The following is a 22,657-nucleotide window of genomic DNA, read 5'->3' as shown; positions in this document are numbered from 1 at the left end:
TGACAGAGACAGGAAGTAGAGGCTGGCGGTGGACCCGTCTATGTGCTGGAATAGTGTACTTTTGGGCACATTTATTATTAGTAGGGATTAATCCTTTGAAAACTGGACATGTTGTCAGATACTTGTTTTAACGTGAATAGAATAAAAATTTTATAATCTTAATATTTAAAGAAGAAAGTTACAATTCCGTTTATTTTTTATGCTTCAGTTGTATCGTTTGCTGCATCAACTGCAGATGACCCTACTTTTGTTTCCCCCCCCCCTCACCCCCCCCCCCCCCCAAAAAAAATTAATATTTAGGCTATTTATCTATTACAGCATAGTCTAAGCCTTACAAAAATGTTTTAGGCAAAAATTCAAATTAGATTAAAATCAGTAATGAAAATCAAAACTTCACTAGATTAATTCCACTTGATACAACTGGAGCTCAACTACAAAATGATTGTTTTAAATGCTGAATTTATAGAAGTTGCCTTTGGAACAAAACCAGAAAAATAATTCAAACAGCACAAACAATGTCAATATTTGTCAGTTTTAGGAGTTTGCCAACATCAAAATTGATTATAGGACGACAAACAATTGCACCTTTATTTTGCCATCCCCTCCCAGGGTAGGAGTAATTGCTCAATCCTACCATGAAGCCTTCATTTTTCAACTTATACAGGTCCTTCTCAAAATATTAGCATATTGTGATAAAGTTCATTATTTTCCAAAATGTCATGATGAAAAATTAACATTCATATATTTTAGATTCATTGCACACTAACTGAAATATTTCAGGTCTTTTATTGTCTTAATACGGATGATTTTGGCATACAGCTCATGAAAACCCAAAATTCCTATCTCACAAAATTAGCATATTTCATCCCACCAATAAAAGAAGTGTTTTTAATACAAAAAACGTCAACCTTCAAATAATCATGTACAGTTATGCACTCAATACTTGGTCGGGAATCCTTTTGCAGAAATGACTGCTTCAATGCGGCGTGGCATGGAGGCAATCAGCCTGTGGCACTGCTGAGGTCTTATGGAGGCCCAGGATGCTTCGATAGCGGCCTTTAGCTCATCCAGAGTGTTGGGTCTTGAGTCTCTCAAAGTTCTCTTCACAATATCCCACAGATTCTCTATTGGGTTCAGGTCAGGAGAGTTGGCAGGCCAATTGAGCACAGTGATACCATGGTCAGTAAACCATTTACCAGTGGTTGTGGCACTGTGAGCAGGTGCCAGGTTGTTCTGAAAAATGAAATCTTCATCTCCATAAAGCTTTTCAGCAGATGGAAGCATGAAGTGCTCCAAAATCTCCTGATAGCTAGCTGCATTGACCCTGCCCTTGATAAAACACAGTGGACCAACACCAGCAGCTGACACGGCACCCCAGACCATCACTGACTGTGGGTACTTGACACTGGACTTCTGGCATTTTGGCATTTCCTTCTTCCCAGTCTTCCTCCAGACTCTGGCACCTTGATTTCCGAATGACATGCAGAATTTGCTTTCATCCGAAAAAAGTACTTTGGACCACTGAGCAACAGTCCAGTGCTGCCTCTCTGTAGCCCAGGTCTGGGGAATGCGGCACCTGTAGCCCATTTCCTGCACACGCCTGTGCACGGTGGCTCTGGATGTTTCTACTCCAGACTCAGTCCACTGCTTCCGCAGGTCCCCCAAGGTCTGGAATCGGCCCTTCTCCACAATCTTCCTCAGGGTCCGGTCACCTCTTCTCGTTGTGCAGCGTTTTCTGCCACACTTTTTCCTTCCCACAGACTTCCCACTGAGGTGCCTTGATACAGCACTCTGGGAACAGCCTATTCGTTCAGAAATGTCTTTCTGTGTCTTACCCTCTTGCTTGAGGGTGTCAATAGTGGCCTTCTGGACAGCAGTCAGGTCGGCAGTCTTATCCATGATTGGGGTTTTGAGTGATGAACCAGGCTGGGAGTTTTAAGGCCTCAGGAATCTTTTGCAGGTGTTTAGAGTTAACTCGTTGATTCAGATGATTAGGTTCATAGCTCGTATAGAGACCCTTTTAATGATATGCTAATTTTGTGAGATAGGAATTTTGGATTTTCATGAGCTGTATGCCAAAATCATCCGTATTAAGACAATAAAAGACCTGAAATATTTCAGTTAGTGTGCAATGAATCTAAAATATATGTTAAATTTTCATCATGACATTATGGAAAATAATTAACTTTATCACAATATGCTAATATTTTGAGAAGGACCTGTATAAGACTATGTCCGTTAGAGCAGTGGTTTACAATCCTGGTCCTGGGGACCCACAGTCCTGCATGTTTTAAGTGTTCCCCTGCCTTCACACACCTGACTTAAATAAATGGGTGATTAACAGGCCTTTGCAGAACTTGATGGTTGTTGAGGTAATGCAGTCATTTGATTTAGGTGTGCTGGAGCCGGGACACATCTAAAACATGGACAGGGTTGAAAACCGCTGCGTTAGAGAACACCATTAAGCAGCAGGCCTAAAACATTTAAACTCAGAAAATATGCGAATCTTCATGATAGTGGAAAATTTAAGACCTAGTCCATTTTCTTATACAGCTTTTGTCATCAGCCAGGATTTAAAGTGTACGTTTCACAACATATATTAATCAGTCACAAATCCAGACAGCTACATTTTGTGATGTCTTAATTTTGTGACCTTTATATGCATTTATTACACATTGAAAGATTAAGAAAAACTACAGACAAAATGAGGTCCATTTATACAGTTTATTAATAGCAAAAGATCATTTTCACTCCTGCATCTTCTCGATGGTCTCCTCCTTGTATTTGCCCTTGTCCTTCCCTACAGCACGAGACTTGGCCTTACGTTCTAGGATCTTCTTGCGATCCTTGTCCAGCTTTAGTCTAGTGATGACCACCTGGCAACATAAAAAACACAAGTTAGTGAACAAAATGTGTCACTACCAGTCTAACTAAGGCTTAGGAACAACAAAAACTGCCCAAGGCTGTTTGCTGTCAACAAATGCATAGTTTTGAAAGAACTATTGAAACCACTGCAAAGCCTCCACATCCATCAAGGACAGATTTACGCACGAAGGAGTCTATGCAAGGCTCAAATGACAAGGAACCACAGAACAAATGTTCAAGTAATGCTTCAATTACACCAATCGATCCTGTATTTAGTTTTTACCATCCAACATAGTTGTATCGTTTTAATTTCTTAAAACATGGAAATTGTTTATTCATAACCTATTTATTGTTAACTGGGTTCGGCTTAATAGAAAATTAATTTGTATTCTTTAGACAGTGCTTAGCCACATGATTATATGTAGCTCTGCAAAACCTTTAAGGTGCAACAACCAAAACAAAGGTGCAACCTATAATTAGTTGGTTAAATTTTGCTTTCAAATAAATGATTAAAACAACGCTGATAATCTGTACACGTTTTGCATGTAGTGCTCCACAGTACGACGTCAGGAAAATGTTAAAGTTGCGTGAATACGTTTGTCAATCTGTTGATAAGTTAACCCTGCTGTTCATAGACACTTTTTAAATGGAAGTTAATAATCTGAAATTGTGGTTTAACATGCAGTCCCATGACAGTATCTAATTTAGGTGCACTTACATTTATTAAGAATATTAGAAGTAGATTAATAAATGATGAAAACAATCATTTAGAGCAGTCTTTGTTAAAAAAACAAAAGCAATTACTACCCGGAAAACTTATATTTTCACTGCTGATTTGAACATTTGAGGAATAGTTCTACTTGTTTTTGTCAGAAGTAGGTTTTGTACAGAATACTTATAAGTAGTCAGTAGCACATTTCACTCATCATTTGTATGTTGACAGAAAAAAATCCCCAGTTCTGATCCCTATTGTTAATCTACAAATGACAAGAGCTTTGGGTTAGTTCAGAGCGCCACTTCACACACCTACCAGCAGCCGGCTCTGTGCAGCTACACACACAAGACAACGTTGTCTGGTTAAAAACAGAGCCATGTAAGAATATTAGTTTATGCCTGGTGTAATCCGAATGATGCTTTATGGGCCATGTCCCAATTATTTTTAATAGGTGGATGTAATCATACAAACAGATTTTTAGTTATCGATGCATTAGATAAATTGACTGATAAACACGTTAATGCTTTTAAAAGACTGTCCCCATCCTTCACTCAAATATTTGCTTGTCAAGCACATATGGATTTCTTTTGGACTTTTCACAGCACCAAGTAATATTCAATGTGAAAAGGTTTAAAGTGTCAGTGTATGGCCTTAGTCAATAGGCACAATAAAATCATTCTTGGCTTATTTCTGACTAGGTAATAGAAATCAGTGAAATAGATTTTCTTCCAAATATATTAAGAATGTGCACTTACTCTATAAACTGTATCAAAATGTTATAATAAGATTCTTTCAATAAAACAAAGGCACCATTTCATGCTGTAATGTCTACTCTGTCTTAATATGTTGCACTCCATCGTGGCCAGAACTGCAAATATCGACCAGCGACATTTTTTAAACTTACTAGAAAAAAATAGATAACTCAAATAACTTTCATATAAACAAAGTTATGTGTAGCACAGAAGGCTGCAGAGTTCTTAATTATTTAAGGCTGTGACAGCCAGTATGACTGAATTTGAGTGCCAAGATGAAACTAGTCTCTAAATGTAAAACAGAGCAAACACTAAATAACAGTTCAATTAAGCAGCAAAGTCAACAGCAGAACTTCTACACATTTTTTCATTTCAAGTTTCCCTGAGAAATTTCTAGATTGTTTAAGAGGTTTTATAGGGTTCTGGACATTTTTAGCACAGAATCATTTACCTTAAAATGCTTGTAGAACAGTCTGGTTTACCCGAATGCACCACAACCAATAATACCGTTTCTAGCAGTGTGGTGAAGTGCTGTTTCACCAGTTATTTTGGAATCATTTATTTTAGATCAGTTCCACTTCAAAACCTTTAATGCTTAGACTTCTTAAATCAAGATAGCCAATCAAAGCAGTTTGTGATCTAGATAGCTTTATTTTAAAGATTTCAAAAATAGCTGGTTTCATGCTTTGTTTGGCCTCTAAACCCCTTCAGAAAACCCTTAGTTAAGAAACCTCTGGTCGAGTTTAAAACACCTCAATAGGGCGCAAAAAAAAAAAAAAAAAAAAAAGAGCAAACACAAACTAAACTTTGTTTTGCTGTGTGTGTTCTTTGGCAGACACAAAACTCATGGCTAAAATGTTGAACCAAAGTTGTGAAGCAGCACAGTTAACACAAAAGGGATGTCATTTAGATAATTTTGTGTTTCCAAAGCTTAGTAAACGATAAAAACATATCCAATATTTTTTTAGGACTATGTAGGAACCCTGTAACAGTTTCTATTAGCTCATCATCTGTCTAACCACTTTACCCAAGCAGGCCAACTATGATCATTAGAAGTTTTTTCCAAAACAACATACGCTCTTCATTGGTACATTTTTTCCACCATCCTTCTGAAACACTTAAATAAACATAATGGTCACCAATGCAGAACAAGATCATATTTCTCAAGGCAATCTTCTGACAAGCGCACCCTTTCAACAGTTGGGTGTATACACGACTATGTGCCACACAGGTCACTTATGCTGCCAGCAGACTTGTTTACGCTAAGCTGGCACAGTCTTACAAGTAGATCACGTTCACAAAATTGTCTCACCTTGCTGGGGTGGATGCCGACATGGACTGTGGTTCCGTTGGCCTTCTCTCTCTGCACACGCTCGATGTAGATGACGTACTTCTTCCTGTAGACCTGCACCACCTTGCCGATTTGCTGCCCTTTGTAATGTCCACGGACAACCTGAGAGCAAAAGCATCACTGGCTCAGTTACTGTGAATAAATCCCATCATGTTGACCAGAACTCCTCAGCTCTCAAAACTACAGTACCTGCACTTCGTCATCTTTGCGGATAGGCATGGACCTCACGTTGTATTTCTGGCGGAGCTCCTTGGACAGCGGGGAAGACATGATCTTCCTCCTGATGTGTGAGGGGGCATTGAAATGCCTCTTGCGGTTCTTGCGGCGGGAGGATGTTACAAATGGGTTCAGCTTCATGATACTGTGGACAAAAACAAACAGGCTATGACATTAAACAGTACAGCAAGCGTTTCCGAAAGGTAACAACACTCATTGCTTCAAGCCTCTAAAATTCCTTTATTATGTCAACAGGCAAACAATTGTGAAGGCTAATTTGAGTTTTAATAAACGTCTCATCCGTTTGCAAATACAAGCCACTGTAGTCCTGACACGGTAAAGCTACATGCTAAAGCAGCTAACGGCGCTCGGACGTTTGTACTACAAGCTAATGAGAGAAGCTTTATTTTACAAATACGTGAGCTTGTTGGAATTACTTGACAGAACGCGTAAAACTGTAAACCTCGCAGAATAATTGTCCCTTTTACTCGAAAATAAGTATTTCCACTGCAGCGGTAACGGACATGCGGATTTAGCGGTAGCTAAGGAGACCAAATTCTGTTTCTCCGTATTCAATAATCTACCGCTAAAATTACAGAAATATTATCTGTGATTTATTAGTATTCATTTTCACATTGTGTTACTAGTTGTACACGGCGGCACGGAAGCAATACACGCAGGATGGATGGTGATAACTTTGGTGAATTTCTTTGACAGGAATCCTTACCCTGCCGTTTGCTCCTCTATAGCCGGCGGAAAAGAGACCTGCAATGTACTTCCGCTTGCATTAGTTCACACTAAAGTCTCGCGAGATGTGAAGGCTCTTGTAAAAATAATGCAAACACTTGCACGTAAACAAAATTTGAGACCACCCACTTTTAGCATTGACACCTTTACTGCTTTTGTGAATATTTAGTTGTTACATTTTTGCTTGTATGGTCATTTAAAAACCTTTCCATTAGCTTTAATGTTTTTCCTTTATTTTGTGTTACTGCGAATTAAAAGTCATATTTCAGAAGAATGCACGACAGAAAAATATTCTCTAAGATGATCATTTTAATTATGCCACGTTACAACTTTGGTTAGTATAAATAAAAGTGTCACAAGATGGCGCCAAACCTAATTAATTATAACCTGCTCAGCAAACAAGTTTTGTTTATGATTCATCCAGTTCATGCCTCTGTTCTTCACCGTGTGTCATATCTTGCTGTTCGACCTCGATGATCAGCTGCAGTTGTTTTCCTCACTCAGAGCAGCTGAAAAACAAACAGGGGAGGCTGTTTTCACCTGCAGACCACACAACACTGACCTCCTCAGCTGTCAGGACAGAAGCGAACCCCTAGTGTCCTGCTTAAACAACTCGGCTTTGCTCCCACCCGCTCGGAGCGCAGTTGTACCAGATCCGGAGAGATGCTGTCATAGCCCCCCTGCGCCGCCGCGGACATAACAGTCTCTTTCCCCTTCCGCGCCTCCCCGGCTCGTCTCTTTCTGGCCGCCGCGGCAGCAGTGCGGATGTGGAGCCCGCAACGCAGCGCTCTTCACCCGACGGCAAGCACCGGAGAAGATGAAATGCTTTTCCCGTTACCTCCCGTACCTCTTCCGCCCTCCGAGCACCATCCTGTCCTCCACTTGCCACACCGAAGGTAGGGTGGGACCCCCGAAGAGGGGCTTCCACGGTGCCGTGAGTTGTTTTAATTTGTGCGAGTGACATAATTGGGTGTCCCCTATACGTGCATGTGGAGAAGTCATGCTGGCATTGCCTTTTGCAGATGTGTCACAATGCATTAAGTTGTGTTGGTTTTTAGAACAGGGAAAATGCAAACATTTCTCGTGGAGTGTGTTTCTCACTGTGTGCCTACGTGGAGTACGTTTAATGTTGCTGCCTTAAAAGGTGTTAACACAGAGGCCCATGTCAAGAATACAGAAAGTCAGTCGGTTCATGGAGTTGCATGACAACTACCCCCATGGTCCCTTAACCCTTAGTCCTCTAAGTCCTTTCACTAGTAATAGGCATGGGTCTATGTGCGACTCTCAAGTTGTTATAAGCTTGGCATTAAGACACAAATTTTAAACAAAAATGTAAACGTAACATTTATTTCTAATAATATGGTAAAATATAATATTTCTTGCAATTGACTTAGTACCTAAACCTTTCAGTTTCTGACTCACAAATGAACAGTGGGAAGTGGAGACTTATGACACAATCAGTTTAGTAAAATTCTATCTCAACTGAACAAGGGTGTAAAGATAGTCCAAACAGCATCAACAGCCAATACCGTTTTTATCTGTAATACTGATTTTGCAAGCATTGTATGTTTCCACACCATAATAGTTCAGTTTTTTTTGGAGGCAAAATTTGTCTTACCTTTTGGAAAGTTAAAAGTGTGGTAATTTTTTTTTGCCACCAGCTGTCCTACATTGCACATGTCAGCTGGAGGAAGATCAGTGCTGCGTAAATTTATGTTCCATATACAGCCTGAAAATATCCTGTTCTTTCCGGTACTTCTTGTGGCATCTTATTAATATGATTTTCATTTGCAGAAACTGTATGAGGAGACATTTTTGAGGTTTTGAAACTGTAACTTTTTAAATCCTTGCTGTACTTGTAAGCAGTACCCATTTTGTTTAGGGACAACTCCCTTCCTGATTCACCTAGTTCAGGATGTGTTTCACTCTGGAAAATTCAGAGTTATTTTTCTATAGTCCAACAGAGTTGTAATGTCAAAAGTACCCAGTAGCCTAAATCACACTGTGACCAGTTAAGACTGTGCTGTCAGATTTGGCCCATGAGGGTCTGAGTCGGTATGACCAGCCATTTACTAGGTCATAATGTTGAGACTAAGGTATTGCATTATTTAACTTTGCATGGTTGCCTGTCCTCCTTCCTGTGTATGCTCTGCCCTTCTGCTCAGCCCTTTGGCGCAAGAAGAAAGATAGTCTGATGAATACCATTATGTTGTGGTCATACTCAAAGCCTTCTGTAATCTGACCTACTTATAAGCTGTGTTGTATATGTTTATGAAAAGAATCAAGTTCTCCATGCATGGCTCTCAAACTGTGGTATAAGTTCCAGCAGTAGTACGGGGTCTGCTTTTAGTGGTACGCTGAATACATTTTGGTATTAATTGCAAAGTAAATATACGAATAAGTTAACTATAAAGTTGGAATGACAAGGACCAGCAGTCAATGGGATTATTTGTTCAAACACATTGATCTTTGCTTCATCAGATTATTCTCAAAAAGAGAGATACCGTGGAGAGACTTTTGAGAACTCTCAGTATAAACTGAAGTGGGCGACAGTAAACAAAGAATAAGACCTTGTGGTTTTAAATGTATTATGTTGAATGTACCTGTGAAACTTGAACTTGGATCGGGGAATTAAATCACATCCTTAATTACTGCCAGTTCCAACTTTGATACGCAGTGGACTTTAACCACTGCTAACCACTGCTAATGCATATGTCTGCATTTTTCGATTTCACACAATTTAGCAACATCTTAACTATACAAGGTTATTGAGATACAAAACGTTAGAAGCGCAAACACACAAATTGTGCCTGTGGCTATGACAAAGTTATATAACCAAGGCTGCCATATTGGATTTTAAGCTGGGATTGGTGATACTCAGTATTCCAATTTATAGGAGACCTTTCTTTCTTTCTTTCTTTCTTTCTTTCTTTCTTTCTTTCTTTCTTTCTTTCTTTCTTTCTTTCTGTCTTTCCTTCTTTCTTTCTTTCTTTCTTTCTGAACTTCAAACTTTTATTTGACCTTTAAACCTCATCCTTTACCAAATGATGCAGTGCCAATAGAGAATAATGTTTTATTTATTCATTTATTTACTTTTATGTTTTGAGGCAACATACAAAAAAAATCCAAGTCATGTTTGTTTTGCCATTGTCATATTTGACACTGTGGTTGTATTTAGAACAGTTAGTACTTAGTGAAGTAGTGCTTATTAGAGTCACTATTTGTGTTCTCTTTACTAAATTGGTTTCTCTTTTTTTATATTTCCTTGAATCAACTAGTGTTTAAATTCTAATTGTATGTTTAACAGATGATGTAAAGTGTGGTGAAACACCCCTCATGTCTTTATGCTGTTCTTCCAAAGTTTCAGACTCTCTTGAATCCTTTTACATGGACTTTGATAAATAATCCTCCAAACTTTCTGAAAATGTCACTGAAACAGAAAGAAATAGCACCCAAAGTTCAACGAAAAAACTTAAAAAAGCCTTCAAAAACCCATCACTTGAGAACCATCACTCAAGACCAGTTCAAAAACATAAGAAGGAAGTCTGCTTCCTTGGAAGAAGGATATAAAGACAGCAGCGCATAGTATTGCATTTTGGGTATTTCACAATATTGAAGAATTATAACAAATAATTTCTTTAAAAACAGTTAGGTTAAACAAGTTTAATTCAAATCAATATGTTACGATATGATATGTATCTGAATAGCATACAACAACATAAGACAGCATTTGTCAGGGATCTAAAGAAGTGTGAACAATAATTAAATATGTATATATATGTATATATATATATAGAGAGAGAGAGAGAGAGCGAGAGAGAGAGAAAGAGAGAGATATTTATATCATAGATAACATTAACAGATGAATAAAATACTTATGATATTTAACAGAAGCAATAAAGTCAATCGCATAATCTTAACAGCAGTTGGGAATTTTAACTACCTCTGGCAGAGAGATGAGTACAAGTTGGCTGTTGGTTCTGCTTCCAATGTTGCGGTACAGTTTGACCTGATGGTAGAAGTTTAAAAGGTTCATGGCTATGGTCAGTTCCCTGTTCCTGCAATGACCCTGAAACTTATTCTGGAGAGAGCTTAGAAACACTTCAACGTCTACATGGCCTGCTTGTGTGTCCTATTGCAGTAGGAAATACCACAATAAAAAAAGATCAATTTGATTAATAATTTTTATAAAACACTGTTTGAATGGGGAATTTGGCCTACGTGAGGCAAAAACATTGTAACCAACCAGTTATTTCTTTGCTTAAAAAATGGCCACAACCGGTTGAGGGACAGAATCCGCTTGTTCTCCACGGGGGGCCTGGGGGTCAAGACCCCCAAGGGTTTGGGGGTCAAGAGGATAATGTGATGTGATATCAGAAACATTATCTTGAAGCAAGAATCTGAAAGTTAAGAGGTGAAGCAGACTAACAACCCTTCTTTCTCGGCTCACCCTCTAACACCCTCTTAACTCACTTTCTGAGTCTCAATCCCTCTGGCATGGGTATCATAGGAAGAAGAAATGGATCACAGACCATGGACCTTAGTACTCAGCCACAGTAACACAATCTGGTGCTGCTCTCTGTGTGCAGAGACATTACAAAACAGTCAGAAAGCAAAAGCGAGAGAGGTTTGGATCCTGTGTGCTGGATGCTAGCAGGATGTGATGACACAGCAGATAACCCTGGAAATGTGATGAGTAAAAAAAGACCCACACAATCTCCTCCGTCCACTATTTGTTTTCTACATTAATAGTCATGCAATTACTTGGTGTGTTTTTGCATGACCCGAGGTGGCTTCAAACTGAGTTTTAAGTCTTCATGAGGCAGGTCAGTACATTATGATAATCCATGTTCTTGTCTGCTGTCTCCAGCTGAGCAGAGTTCACCTCAGGGAACATGAGTGTGCATTTACCATGTTGGTGGAAAATGTATTATATAAGCTCTGTGCTGGATGCTATGTGTGTGTATGTGTGTTTTCCTTTTGTTTATCTGGGCCATTATGAGGAATATTGTGGGGAGCATACCTTGAATTCACCTGGGTCTAGTCTCTGAGGGATGCAGAGTAGACATTTTGTTAGCCTCTCTTTTGACCATGTTCTTAGTGGTTTTATCTATGTTTTGCCATTGGTGTGCTCTTTTCTCCAGTTTCACATCAATCCTGTCAGTTCTCTTGTGATGGATTAAGTCTTAATATTTTTTGACAGGCTTTGCGTTTGAGTCATGAAAAAATGTGGTTCCCTAAGCGACACCTCACCATTTTTCAGGTTGCTGCCAATCCTGTTTACTTGTCTTCCTACTTCCGTTTGTTGCTTTGTGTGACAGAAATTCCTTGGTTTATTTTTGTGAGACATTTTCCGGGGTTCATTCCTTGCGATTAAAAGCAAGCACTTGGCCATGTATGTTTGTGTATTGTTCCTTGGTGCACTGGGTGATTAATTCATAGAAGGAGCAGTTTGTGGTGCCGGGGGCAGGGGACTTCTATCACCCCTCTGACAAAGCGGGCCGTGTGTGAAGAACGCGGGGTTTCTGCACTGCTGTGCATGTGTTCTGTTATCATAAGTCCTGCTACGTTGACGTTTACCTCACGGACACCCAACTCAGAGCTCCGAAGGCATTCCTCAGGATTGTCCTGTCCTTGAACACACTGCCGGGGACAAACACTCTGCATATACATGTCACATACATGCCTGTTCTGTTTCGGCTTTAATAAGCAGAAACATGCTGTTTGAGCAAGTTTAACCTGATAAAATCATGATAGCATCTGCGTCACATCATTGTGGTTATTTCAGGTAACTTTGCAGGCTTATCTAAGGATGAAGAGCACAATCTCCTTCACACAAATGTTTTTTTGACAAGCTGAGCATTGCTCTACATGAGGAGCAAACAAGAACTGATTTGTAAAGTGGATTACGACTGCACAATTTCATTTTGTAATAGAATTGTATAGTAAGACATTACTGTATAGTAAGACAATATTATGACTAGCTGAGGAAAGTTGTATAGTTATAATAAAATATATATCCCCCTCACGCAGGTCACTTTAGAGGAAATCAAGAATAGACAGATTATCAAGAAAAGTCCTGAATGCTCCTGCTTCCAAACAATGTTGATCGCCGTTTAACAGTACTCTAGAGAATCATTTGAAGGCCTCATCAACTGTATGAAGTCCACCTTGGTTCCCCACGTTTAGCCTTAGAAGTTGGGTTCAACAGAGTTTTGAAAAGATTCCTCAGAGATTTATATTTGATCCTGTATTGACATGATAGCCTCACCCAGTTGCTGCAGATTTGCCGACTGCACATCCATGATGCAAATCTCCTGTTCCACCACATCCAAAAGAGACCCATTGGATTGAGATCAGGCAACAGTGGAGGCCATTGAAGCACAGTGAACCCAATGTCATGTTCAAGAAACCATTTTAAGAGGATTTGAGTTTTGGAACATGGTACACTGTGGACATAAAGCGATGAACATGATCAGCGACAGCACTCAGGTAGGCTGTGGCCTTTAAACGTTGCTCCATTGGTACTAAAGCCTAGCACACACTGTATCAGTTTGAAAACTAGTCCAGAGGTTAAACATGTTACAGTGCCTGGGAGCAATATGAAAGTTATTGCTGTCACGCTGCACCATGGGAGATGCCAGACTGCACAATTGTGTTGCTGCAGGGAGCAATATGAAAGTTATTTCTGTACAATCCCATCAGACATACCCAACAGTATGTCCATATCAGTCCATCAATAAATGGACAGCGAGTTGTGGATATTGATTCATTTTTTGGAGTTGGACGGTGAAAAGAAGAAAACGAGGAGGGACCGGAGACAGCGGCCATTACAGCAGCAGGCACTCTGCACCATTTTCTCAGAAAATATTAAACACCTCTTGATAGTTGTCGTAGGTTGTCTTTGGCCGTGGGAGCTTTTAATCAGCAGTCAGTGCATCTGTCACGCTGAACAGCAGACCACTGACTCAAGCTCAGAGATTTTCTGTCACAAATTTCAGGATTTTCTTTAACAACGAAAGATTTTCGCTAAGATGGCTGTTAATCGTTCAGTGTGAACCCAGCTTAGGGGACACAAATGAAAATATCCCCCCACACCATTATTCCACCAGCCTGAGCCACGGATGCAAGACAGGATGAATACATGCTCTTAAGTTGTTTATCCCAAATACTACAGTTAAGCCCAAAATCATTCATACCCTTGGCAGAGGTAGATTTAAAATAATTTTTATTAAACTAATAAGTCTGTTTCCGATAGTAAATGAGACAGATATCTTACTAAATATAGTAAAACAATCTAAAATGTGTATCAATTACAAAAAAATAATTTATATGTTTGTATTTATATTTTATTAAAAATAGCAAGTGGAAAATTATTTACAACCTTCTCAATAATCAAAGAAAAAATCTTTATTATCATTACACAATCAAAAGAGTCTTATAATTGCTGACCTGCATTTTACATGTTTCCACTGGTATTGTGATAATTTATGAGTCATGTTTTGGGATAATTCCCTGATCCACATGCAGAACCACACACAGAATGCCAGGTAAGAAATTTCAAAGATTTATTTATCACGTAATAAGAAGACGTACTGGTGAGGCTGAATTCACTTGAGTATGTGGAAGTAATAAGAGAGTAATAAGAGAGGCTTACAGTTCTCAGTTCAGGCAGAAAGGTTGGAGATGGGGTTGCGATCCTGGGGGGAAGTACAATGTTTGGAGGAGGAGGGAGTTCAAGCTGGAGTTTTTATTTTTGGGCGGTGGATGGAGAGCAGGCAGGAAGGGAGAATAGCTGTTGGAGGATAACAGTTGTTGAGGAGAATACTGGAAGCCTTCAGCCAGCAAGGAGGCTGCGGAGGCAGACCCGGAACAGAGAGGTTTCTTTTTGAGGTCATCATCCTAATCTTTAGTTACCTCCACAGATTCTCAGATTCAAGGGCTGAGGACTGACTGGGTCACTTGGATTCAGGACTGACTGGGTCACTTGGATTCAGGACTGACTGGGTCACTTGGATTCAGGACTGACTGGGTCACTTGGATTCAGGACTGACTGGGTCAATCCAAAAATGTTAATATTACTTCCAGTCAGAGAAAACATGTTGGTAAAATTAAAATTAAAAGTGTGTATGTACTTGACTTGAAATCTGTATGATTCGATTGAATTGACTTTGTAAAGTATCCTTGAGACGACATGTGTTGTGAATTGAATGGAATTGAAAAAAAACAACATTGAAACATGAAATCTAAATCTGCCGGGGCTATGAATAATTTTGTGCTCAATTGTACAACTTGACCTTGAATTATCATTTTATGTTGCTGTGAGGTATTTCAGCAGTTTTTGTTTAAACCTGTGTTTAATTACTTGCATCTTCATCCACAGAACAAGGACGTGTACATAATACGCTTTACTTGCTCCTCAATGTTATTAAATTAGGAACTATGTGAATACCCCGGTAGTGTACATTCAGACGTTTTGTCCTCGGGGTGAAGCGTTTCACTGGGTGCCCCTATTAGCCTTTCATGGATCTTTGCAGTTCAGTCTATGTAGTTCTGAGCAGGGGAGTTTGTTTCCAATTATTAATAAGGCAGGAATGTATACAAAATGTCATGTTTTGCAAATACAAAGTCAGGTCCAGGATTTGTAATGTTTATGTTTAAACATTAGCCCTGGCAGATTCTCACCTTTATTCAGCAATGACTCTAGTCAAGGTGATTCGACTGAAGAGGAACAAATTGACCTGGAAAAAACACTTCCAATGTAAAAACTAAAAATATTAGTTGGAATAATGGAGAAAAAATGTAATGAAGTTATATGTATCAGAATCAGAATCAGAAAAGCTTTATTGCCAAGTACGTTTTTGGACATACAAGGAATTTGTTTTGGCGTAGTCGGTGCAATACAATACAAATTAAACAGTATAAACATATCTACAATATAATATAAATATATGTGCACAGTTTTAAGTGAGTGAGAGTAAATATAGAGCTGTATAAGATGCAAGAGCAATACAACAGTGCAGGTGATCATTGTGCAAGTAAAGCAGTGCAAGTAAAGCAGGAGTCCAAGCTGAGCGTTAATGTAACTCATAGAGTTACAAGTTACAAGTGTCCTGTCAGCAAAAACAGGGGGGTTGTGGGGGAAAGGGAGAGTGTCAGGGTGGTTTTCGGGCTTTGTTAACCAGGCTGGTGGCAGATGGGAAAAAACTGTTCTTGTGGCGTGAGGTTTTGGTCCGGATGGACCGCAGCCTCCTGCCAGAGGGGAGAGTTTCAAAGAGTCTGTGACCGGGGTGGGAGGGATCAGCCAGAATCTTCCCTGCCCGCTTCAGGGTCCTGGAGGTGTACAGTTCCTGGAGCGACAGTAGACTGCAGCCAATCACCTTCTCAGCAGACCGAATGACACGCTGCAGCCTGCCCTTATCCTTGGCTGTAGCAGCGGCGTACCAGATGGTGATGGAGGAGGTGAGGATGGACTCAATGATGGCTGTGTAGAAGTGCACCATCATAGTCTTTGGCAGGTTGAATTTCTTCAGCTGCCGCAGGAAGAACATCCTCTGCTGGGCTTTCTTGATGAGGGAGCTGATGTTTGGCTCCCACTTGAGATCCTGGGAGATGATGGTTCCCAGGAAGCGGAAAGATTCCACAGTGTCAATTGTGGAGTCACAGAGGGTGATGGGGGCAGGTGGGGCTGGGTTCTGCCTGAAGTTCACAACCATCTCCACTGTCTTTAGAGCGTTGAGCTCAAGGTTGTTCTGGCTGCACCAGTCCAACAGATGGTCCACCTCCCATCTGTACGCAGACTCATCACCATCAGAGATGAGTCCGATCAGGGTGGTGTCGTCCGCAAACTTCAGAAGCTTGACAGACTGGTGACTGGAGGTGCAGCTGTTGGTGTACAGGGAGAAGAGCAGAGGAGAGAGAACACAGCCTTGTAGTGGAATAAAACATTTTTCCCCTCTGAGCACTGATCTCAGCGTGATATTCTCGCTCGCAGCAAGAAGAAAACACTGCGGCATATCAACATTTTTTTCTCACACAGCTCTCGCTTCCAATCTCACTTTACCACAAACACTTCCTGCTAGTTTTCCACATAAAAACAAGGAGAGGGAGAGACGAGGCTCACGGGGTTACAATATTATTCCAGCTCAAGCAGCGCTGTAAGTCTCTTTCTCGCTCAATTTTATCATTGTTTCACAACGTGAAAGACCAGAGCATATCTTTAAACCCTGGCCTGTAAGTTAATGGTGGACCATATGGTTTTGAACCTAGGCTGTTAACCAACTTTGTCTCTGTTGGGGCAGAAAGCCAAACAGAGAGACTTCTTATCGGGCCTTTGCTCTGGCTGACAAGGCTGCAACAGAGACACAGCTACTACTGGGATTGGGGTAAATATAGAACAACAGGATGGGCTTCCTCTTTTTCTCAGTCCTCCCTCTCCACCCATCTGTTTCTGCTGTTTTAGAAAAGATCTCGGTCACATGACCTTTTGTAAAGCCAACTTTTTAAATCCTTGTTTATAGGAAAATTTCTACATCTTACCACATTTTTGTGATGTAATCGACTAAATAATAAATCATCAATACACTCTCACAATCTTGAAACATACAAGTTTGTTTCTTAAATAAAGACATGCAGTGAAAATTATATAAATTACTCAGAATGAGTGTTTAAAACGTGGGCAGGTGCTGCTCACTAGTAGGGCCTGCTTGTATGCACTGCAACATTTTAAAGTTGTGTGAAGCTAGAAACAAAGAACCGAGCAGCTTAGATGAAACATTAATGAGAATGTGCAGAAGCAGGGAGGAGGATATTCAGCTGATTAGAAGGACAAATCAGACAGCTGATAATAAAACACAGAGCGACACACAGTTTAAACAGTGTTTGTGGGGAGACCACAACGGTTTAGGTTTGGGAACATTTAGTTGTGTTGTTCTGAATATGTTCAGGAAGTCTTGAGAGTGTGTACTGCATAAATTAGGGATTGGATTATGAGGGAATATAACTGCTACCCAGATAAAAAACCAGAGACCTTCTAGTTAAGAGGTGACAATGCAGTGTGTTTCCTGCAAAATAATAATCAACAACAACCAAACCGTTCCAGAAAAACCAAGCCTACCAAGGAGTATTAGCGCCATTGAAGATAGAAGAAAAAAAATTATCTGACCACGGAGAAGTACATTTCTGGCAAGAAACTCAAAGTTATAGATTAAAGTGTATGTAGTAGATCTGGGCTTTTCCTATATCGGGACATCTCAGACTCAGTGCAGCCATGTTGCAACTTCTTCCTCAAAGTTTCGGATCCCGTTGAAGGGGTTCATGCATATGCACCTGGTAGATGCAGTTTTTATGCAGGAAAAAAGCCTGTTGGCACTTGGGAAAATATATAAAATAGCATCTCAAAAATTTACCACTTGAATCTTAGATGACTTCTGGCATTTTTGTGTCGCAAATTTCTGACTTTAAAATCTCAGTAAACTTTTTTCATGCAAATTTTCTAATTATAATGTCAGAGAATTTAATATTGCGAATTTATCCCTTTAATCATGGAAAATTATTCTTTTTTTTTTCTTTCAAATTTACAGCTTTTTGACATCGGAGTATTTCTGTGTATTTTGGCGGATATTTTCTCTTGTGTGGCCACATTTTTTTCCTTTATCTACAATGGCCTTTATACTCGTTGAACAAGGCAGGAGATATACTCATCAGCCACTTTATTAGGTACACCTGTCCAACTGCTTGTTAACGCAAATTTCTAATCAGCCAATCACATGGAAGCAACTCAATGCATTTAGGCATGCAGACATGGTCAAGACGATCTGCTGTAGTTCAAACTGAGCATCAGAATGGGGAAGAAAGTTGATTTAATTGACTTTGAATGTGGCATGGTTGTTGGTGCCAGACGGGCTGGTCTGAGTATTTCAGAAACTGCTGATCTACTGGGATTTTCACGCACTACCATATCTAGGGTTTACAGAGAATGGTCCGAGAAAAAGAAAATATCCAGTGAGCAGCAGTTCTGTGAGCGCAAATGCCTTGTTGATGCCAGAGGTCAGAGGAGAATGGCCAGACTGGTTCGAGCTGATAGAAAGGCAACAGTAACTCAAATAACCACTCGTTACAACTAAGGCATGCAGAAGAGCATCTCTGAATGCACAACACGTCGAACCTTGAGGCAGATGGGCTACAGCAGCAGAAGACCACACCGGATGCCACTCCTGTCAGCTAAGAACAGGAAACTGAGGCTACAATTCGCACAGGCTCACCAAAATTGGACAATAGAAGATTGGAAAAACGTTGCCTGATCTGATGAGTCTCAATTTCTGCTGCGACATTCAGATGGTAGGGTCAGAATTTGGCATCAACAACATGAAAGCATGGATCCATCCTGTCTGGTATCAATGGTTCAGGCTAGTGGTGGTGGTGTAATGGTGTGGGGGATATTTTCTTGGCACACATTGGTCCCCTTAGTATCAATTGAGCATCGTGTCAACGCCACAGCCTACCTGAGTATTGTTGCTGATCATCTCCATTCCTTTATGACCACAGTCTACCCATCTTCTGATGGTTACTTCCAGCAGGATAACGCACCATGTCATAAAGCACAAATCATCTCAGACTGGTTTCTTGAACATGACAATGAGTTCACTGGACTCAAATGGCCTCCATAGTCACCAGATCTCAATCCAATAGAGCACCTTTGGGATGTGGTGGAACGGGAGATTCGCATCATAGATGTGCAGCTGACAAATCTGCAGCATCTGTGTGATGCTATCATGTCAATATGGACCAAACTCTCTGAGGAATGTTTCCAGACAGTGCTGAAGGCAAAAGAGGGTGCAACCCGGTACTAGCAAGGTGTACCTAATAAAGTGGCCGGTGAGTGTATATCAGCTGTCATTTTCTATGGACAGCATGTTTTATAGCAGTTTTATAGTTTGAGACCCAGCTGAACACAGTGCTCATCTCCAAACCAACACATACACACAGCAACAATGGTAGAGACCCTATTAGATCTCAGTTTAGGTGCCCCTTTATAGCTTTCCAGCATAGTTTTTAATACACCCTTAAAAATAGCCATTCCTGGTTGCTAAGTCATCACAGTATCACTCGTGTAAAATAACCCGGGTAATAATATTATAATTCAATATGAAGCAGAGATCACAGCCAAAACACAGTTTAGACTACATATAGCTGTAGACGGAAAGGCTATGGAGCCTTTATCGTTTTCATGATGTAGTATTATGTGTCAGTCTGTGAGAAATAGGAAGAAAGAGAGAGGGAAGGAGCTCTTTCCCCCCCTATGCCACACTGTACTGGAAGCTGTTACTATTATGTCTGAATGGTGCTCTACACAGGAGACATGGCAGTGGATAAATAATGCAGCATAAAACAGTCTGAGGCTGCAAACTGCACCCGTACCAGTCCGTTCCTAATTTCTGAAGCTGATTTACACTGTCCTGCACACAAATACAACATTTAGGATGTAAAACACTGAATGAATGGTTGGCACATGATGTTACAAACAAAAGATTTAAACTATTAAACTGCTCATTTCACTTAAGGTAACAATGTTGTATACCAGCCATTACATTTTTACTGTTTGGTTTGGTTTTTATTCAAAGTAAAGTTATGACCTAAATTAATTGTAGAAGTTAATAAATGTGACATAAGGTTCAGGCAGGTCCTAAGTTAGAATAATAACCCCTTTTCCATTGCTTGTGGAAACTTCCAGGCTTTTGACAGCCCAGGGTGCGTTTCAGTACAAATTTACCCGGATTTCACTTTCCCAGGGCTTTACTTTCATCGGTAAAAGGTCCAGGTCTGAGGTAGGACTTTTCTGATTTCCTTGGGATAGTTAAAGGGGCTCGTTGTGCGCAGCAATGCATTGCACCATCATCTGCAGTAATGTCTTTTTTATACTATTAATTTGGCATAAAGTACAAATTAGTTTTAAAATGGTTTTTAGTGAGAAAGTTGACCTAAAACTTCTCCTGTGAAGTCAATTCATCAAGAATGAGCCTACTGTTCTTTCAGAGTTTTCGGAGCAGCTAGACTGGGACTTCCACACTAACCACTGTCTGATCTTGGCCCGGCACTCTCAGATGTCGCGTTACCTGTTAATTATTTGTGGTGCCTAAACATGAACATAAAGTGTTTACCTTTGCAAGATAATTCAGACTCAAACACACCAACATCATCTATCATTTGGTATTAACATTACACTTTTTGATGTCTGCTGAGTTCAGTTTTTCTGATAGCGAGCATATTACAATCTGTGATAGTGAAGGACATAGAGCACTGTCATGTGGCTCATAGATATTGATTATGAACCATATATAATAACAAAGGAATGTCACCATCCTTTACTATCTTTAAACAGCAAATATTAAGATGAGTGTCAAAAGTTGGTTTACAGCTGAACAAAATGTGATATTTGCTTTCAGGTTGACCTCACTGCACTATAAATTCCTGATGTTTGTTTTGCCTAACTGCTGCTTTACCAAGCTTTATCTCATTGGACGTTCATAAGATTATACAATCTGTCCGTTACAACGATACTACATTATGGGATTATGGTGACGTGACTGAGTGACAGTCTGTTGGATCAACAGTTATTTCAACAGCCTCGAGAGACAGAAACACTCCACATGATTTAATTCAGGGGGAAGGATCTCCATAGGAAGAATATGTTGAAACCAAATAAAATAAGTCAGTTTTTCACATTTAAATCAAATACTACTTGAAACTACAACTCCTGTCAAAACATATGGAATTTCTACACTGGGAGACCTATTAAATATGAAACGAATATGAAACTATGACAGAAAAAAATCAAAATGATAAAAAACATTCCTTCATCAGCTTTACATGATTGATCCTTGTCATAAAGATTTATTTTGAATTTTCACAATTAAATTTAGTAGGATTAAGACCCAGATTATGATCAAATTGAATCAAATATTAGGGTTTGGAACCTTTGTTTTACACCTTATTTCCATTTATTTGGTTTGATATTAACTTTATGTAACCATGTAATTTGACAGTTTATGACCACTGATCAAATCACAATTACTCAATGAGTTCATGCTTGTAGATATTATATGTTTGAGTCAAAAACCCACTTTTCTCCAGAGTAGACTGTGAGTTGAACATAAAAAATTCCTTTAAACTGTTAATTGTGAGAGCGGGAAACATCCCTCCTGGTTGACACATGATTTTTAACAAATGCCCAATCTTAGACAACTCCTGACTTTTTTGGGTATGAAACCATAAAACATAAATAGTCTGAATATCCAGCTGTTAAATGACCTGTTTATTTAAATCTGTGTGTTTATTTTGTTTGCTATAAACTAAACCAGCTAACTAAACCTTTTCTAACAGAAGCGATTTATTATTTTTTTGCCAGGGGTTGTACTTTTTTGGATGTTGCTTGTTGATTATACCCAGATTTCAAAAGGTATTCTTTAATTAAAACAGATAAGGCTGATGAAAAACATATTTGATGGAATCTGTGACCCTAAATGTTGATTCATTACTGTGTTGTCCTACATAGCAAGCAAAGTGTTATTGCCTCTAAAAGCAGCAATAGTAAAAGGATTTCCTTGAACTTTTTTATTTTTATTTTTTTACATTTTAAAAGTGTTTTGTTGGGATTTCATATAGTATGGTTGACCAAAACCAACTAGTAAGTAATTGTGAAGTAGAAAAATTGTTTTTCAAAAGCTTTTACAAACAGAAATGCTCAATGAACAATGTTATTTATTAATTATTTATTTAAAAAACAAAAAACAAATTAAAGAAATACATTTATATTAAACATCTGACTGAATATCCTCCAATAGTAGTGAATTCGTATTTCCTGCCAAGGGTTTTGATGACAATTACCATGACTCGTGGATAACATGATGTTTGATGTAATCTGCAACTGTAAAGCTTAAGGAATTACTGTATTGTTTTACACAGCAGGTACCTGTAAAAGAATCTGTACGAGGAGGTTTGAACCCATCTGGT

The 22,657-nt window shown here is 39.4% G+C and overlaps 2 protein-coding genes across 2 annotated transcripts in view; one reads left to right on the top strand and one right to left on the bottom strand.

Moving 5' to 3' along the window:
- Positions 1-2,710: 2,710 nt before the first annotated feature.
- rpl26 (ribosomal protein L26) lies at positions 2,711-6,777 on the bottom strand. The gene is made up of 4 exons (XM_047353407.1): positions 6,627-6,777; positions 5,873-6,044; positions 5,645-5,785; positions 2,711-2,876 (listed from the first exon to the last, which is right to left on the bottom strand). Exons 2-4 carry the CDS (start codon positions 6,038-6,040, stop codon positions 2,748-2,750), a joined length of 438 nt encoding a protein of 145 aa, XP_047209363.1. The 5' UTR covers positions 6,041-6,044; positions 6,627-6,777; the 3' UTR covers positions 2,711-2,747.
- Positions 6,778-7,209: 432 nt separating this feature from the next.
- Positions 7,210-22,657, top strand: part of LOC124860259 (serine/threonine-protein phosphatase 2A 55 kDa regulatory subunit B beta isoform) — a 58,555-nt gene continuing 43,107 nt past the window's right edge. Inside the window, exon 1 of the mRNA XM_047353404.1 lies at positions 7,210-7,542. Coding sequence (XP_047209360.1) covers positions 7,464-7,542 — 79 coding nt within the window. The 5' untranslated portion in view covers positions 7,210-7,463. The remainder of the gene's footprint in view (positions 7,543-22,657) is intronic.

The sequence above is a fragment of the Girardinichthys multiradiatus genome, chromosome 23 (assembly GCF_021462225.1).
Source record: "Girardinichthys multiradiatus isolate DD_20200921_A chromosome 23, DD_fGirMul_XY1, whole genome shotgun sequence".
In the NCBI taxonomy this organism is placed as follows: Eukaryota; Metazoa; Chordata; class Actinopteri; order Cyprinodontiformes; family Goodeidae; genus Girardinichthys; species Girardinichthys multiradiatus.
The sequence above is the reverse complement of the archived record's forward strand: the minus strand, read 5'-3'. Positions and strand labels throughout refer to the sequence as shown.

Excerpts from the sequence above, each read along its gene's own strand:
- rpl26 (XM_047353407.1), bottom strand. The coding sequence starts at position 6,040 with ATGAAGCTGAACCCATTTGTAACATCCTCCCGCCGCAAGAACCGCAAG. Across the intron at positions 5,786-5,872 it reads GCAAAGATGACGAAGTGCAG|GTTGTCCGTGGACATTACAA; the intron begins GTACTGTAGTTT and ends TTTTGCTCTCAG. Across the intron at positions 2,877-5,644 it reads TCGGCATCCACCCCAGCAAG|GTGGTCATCACTAGACTAAA; the intron begins GTGAGACAATTT and ends TTATGTTGCCAG.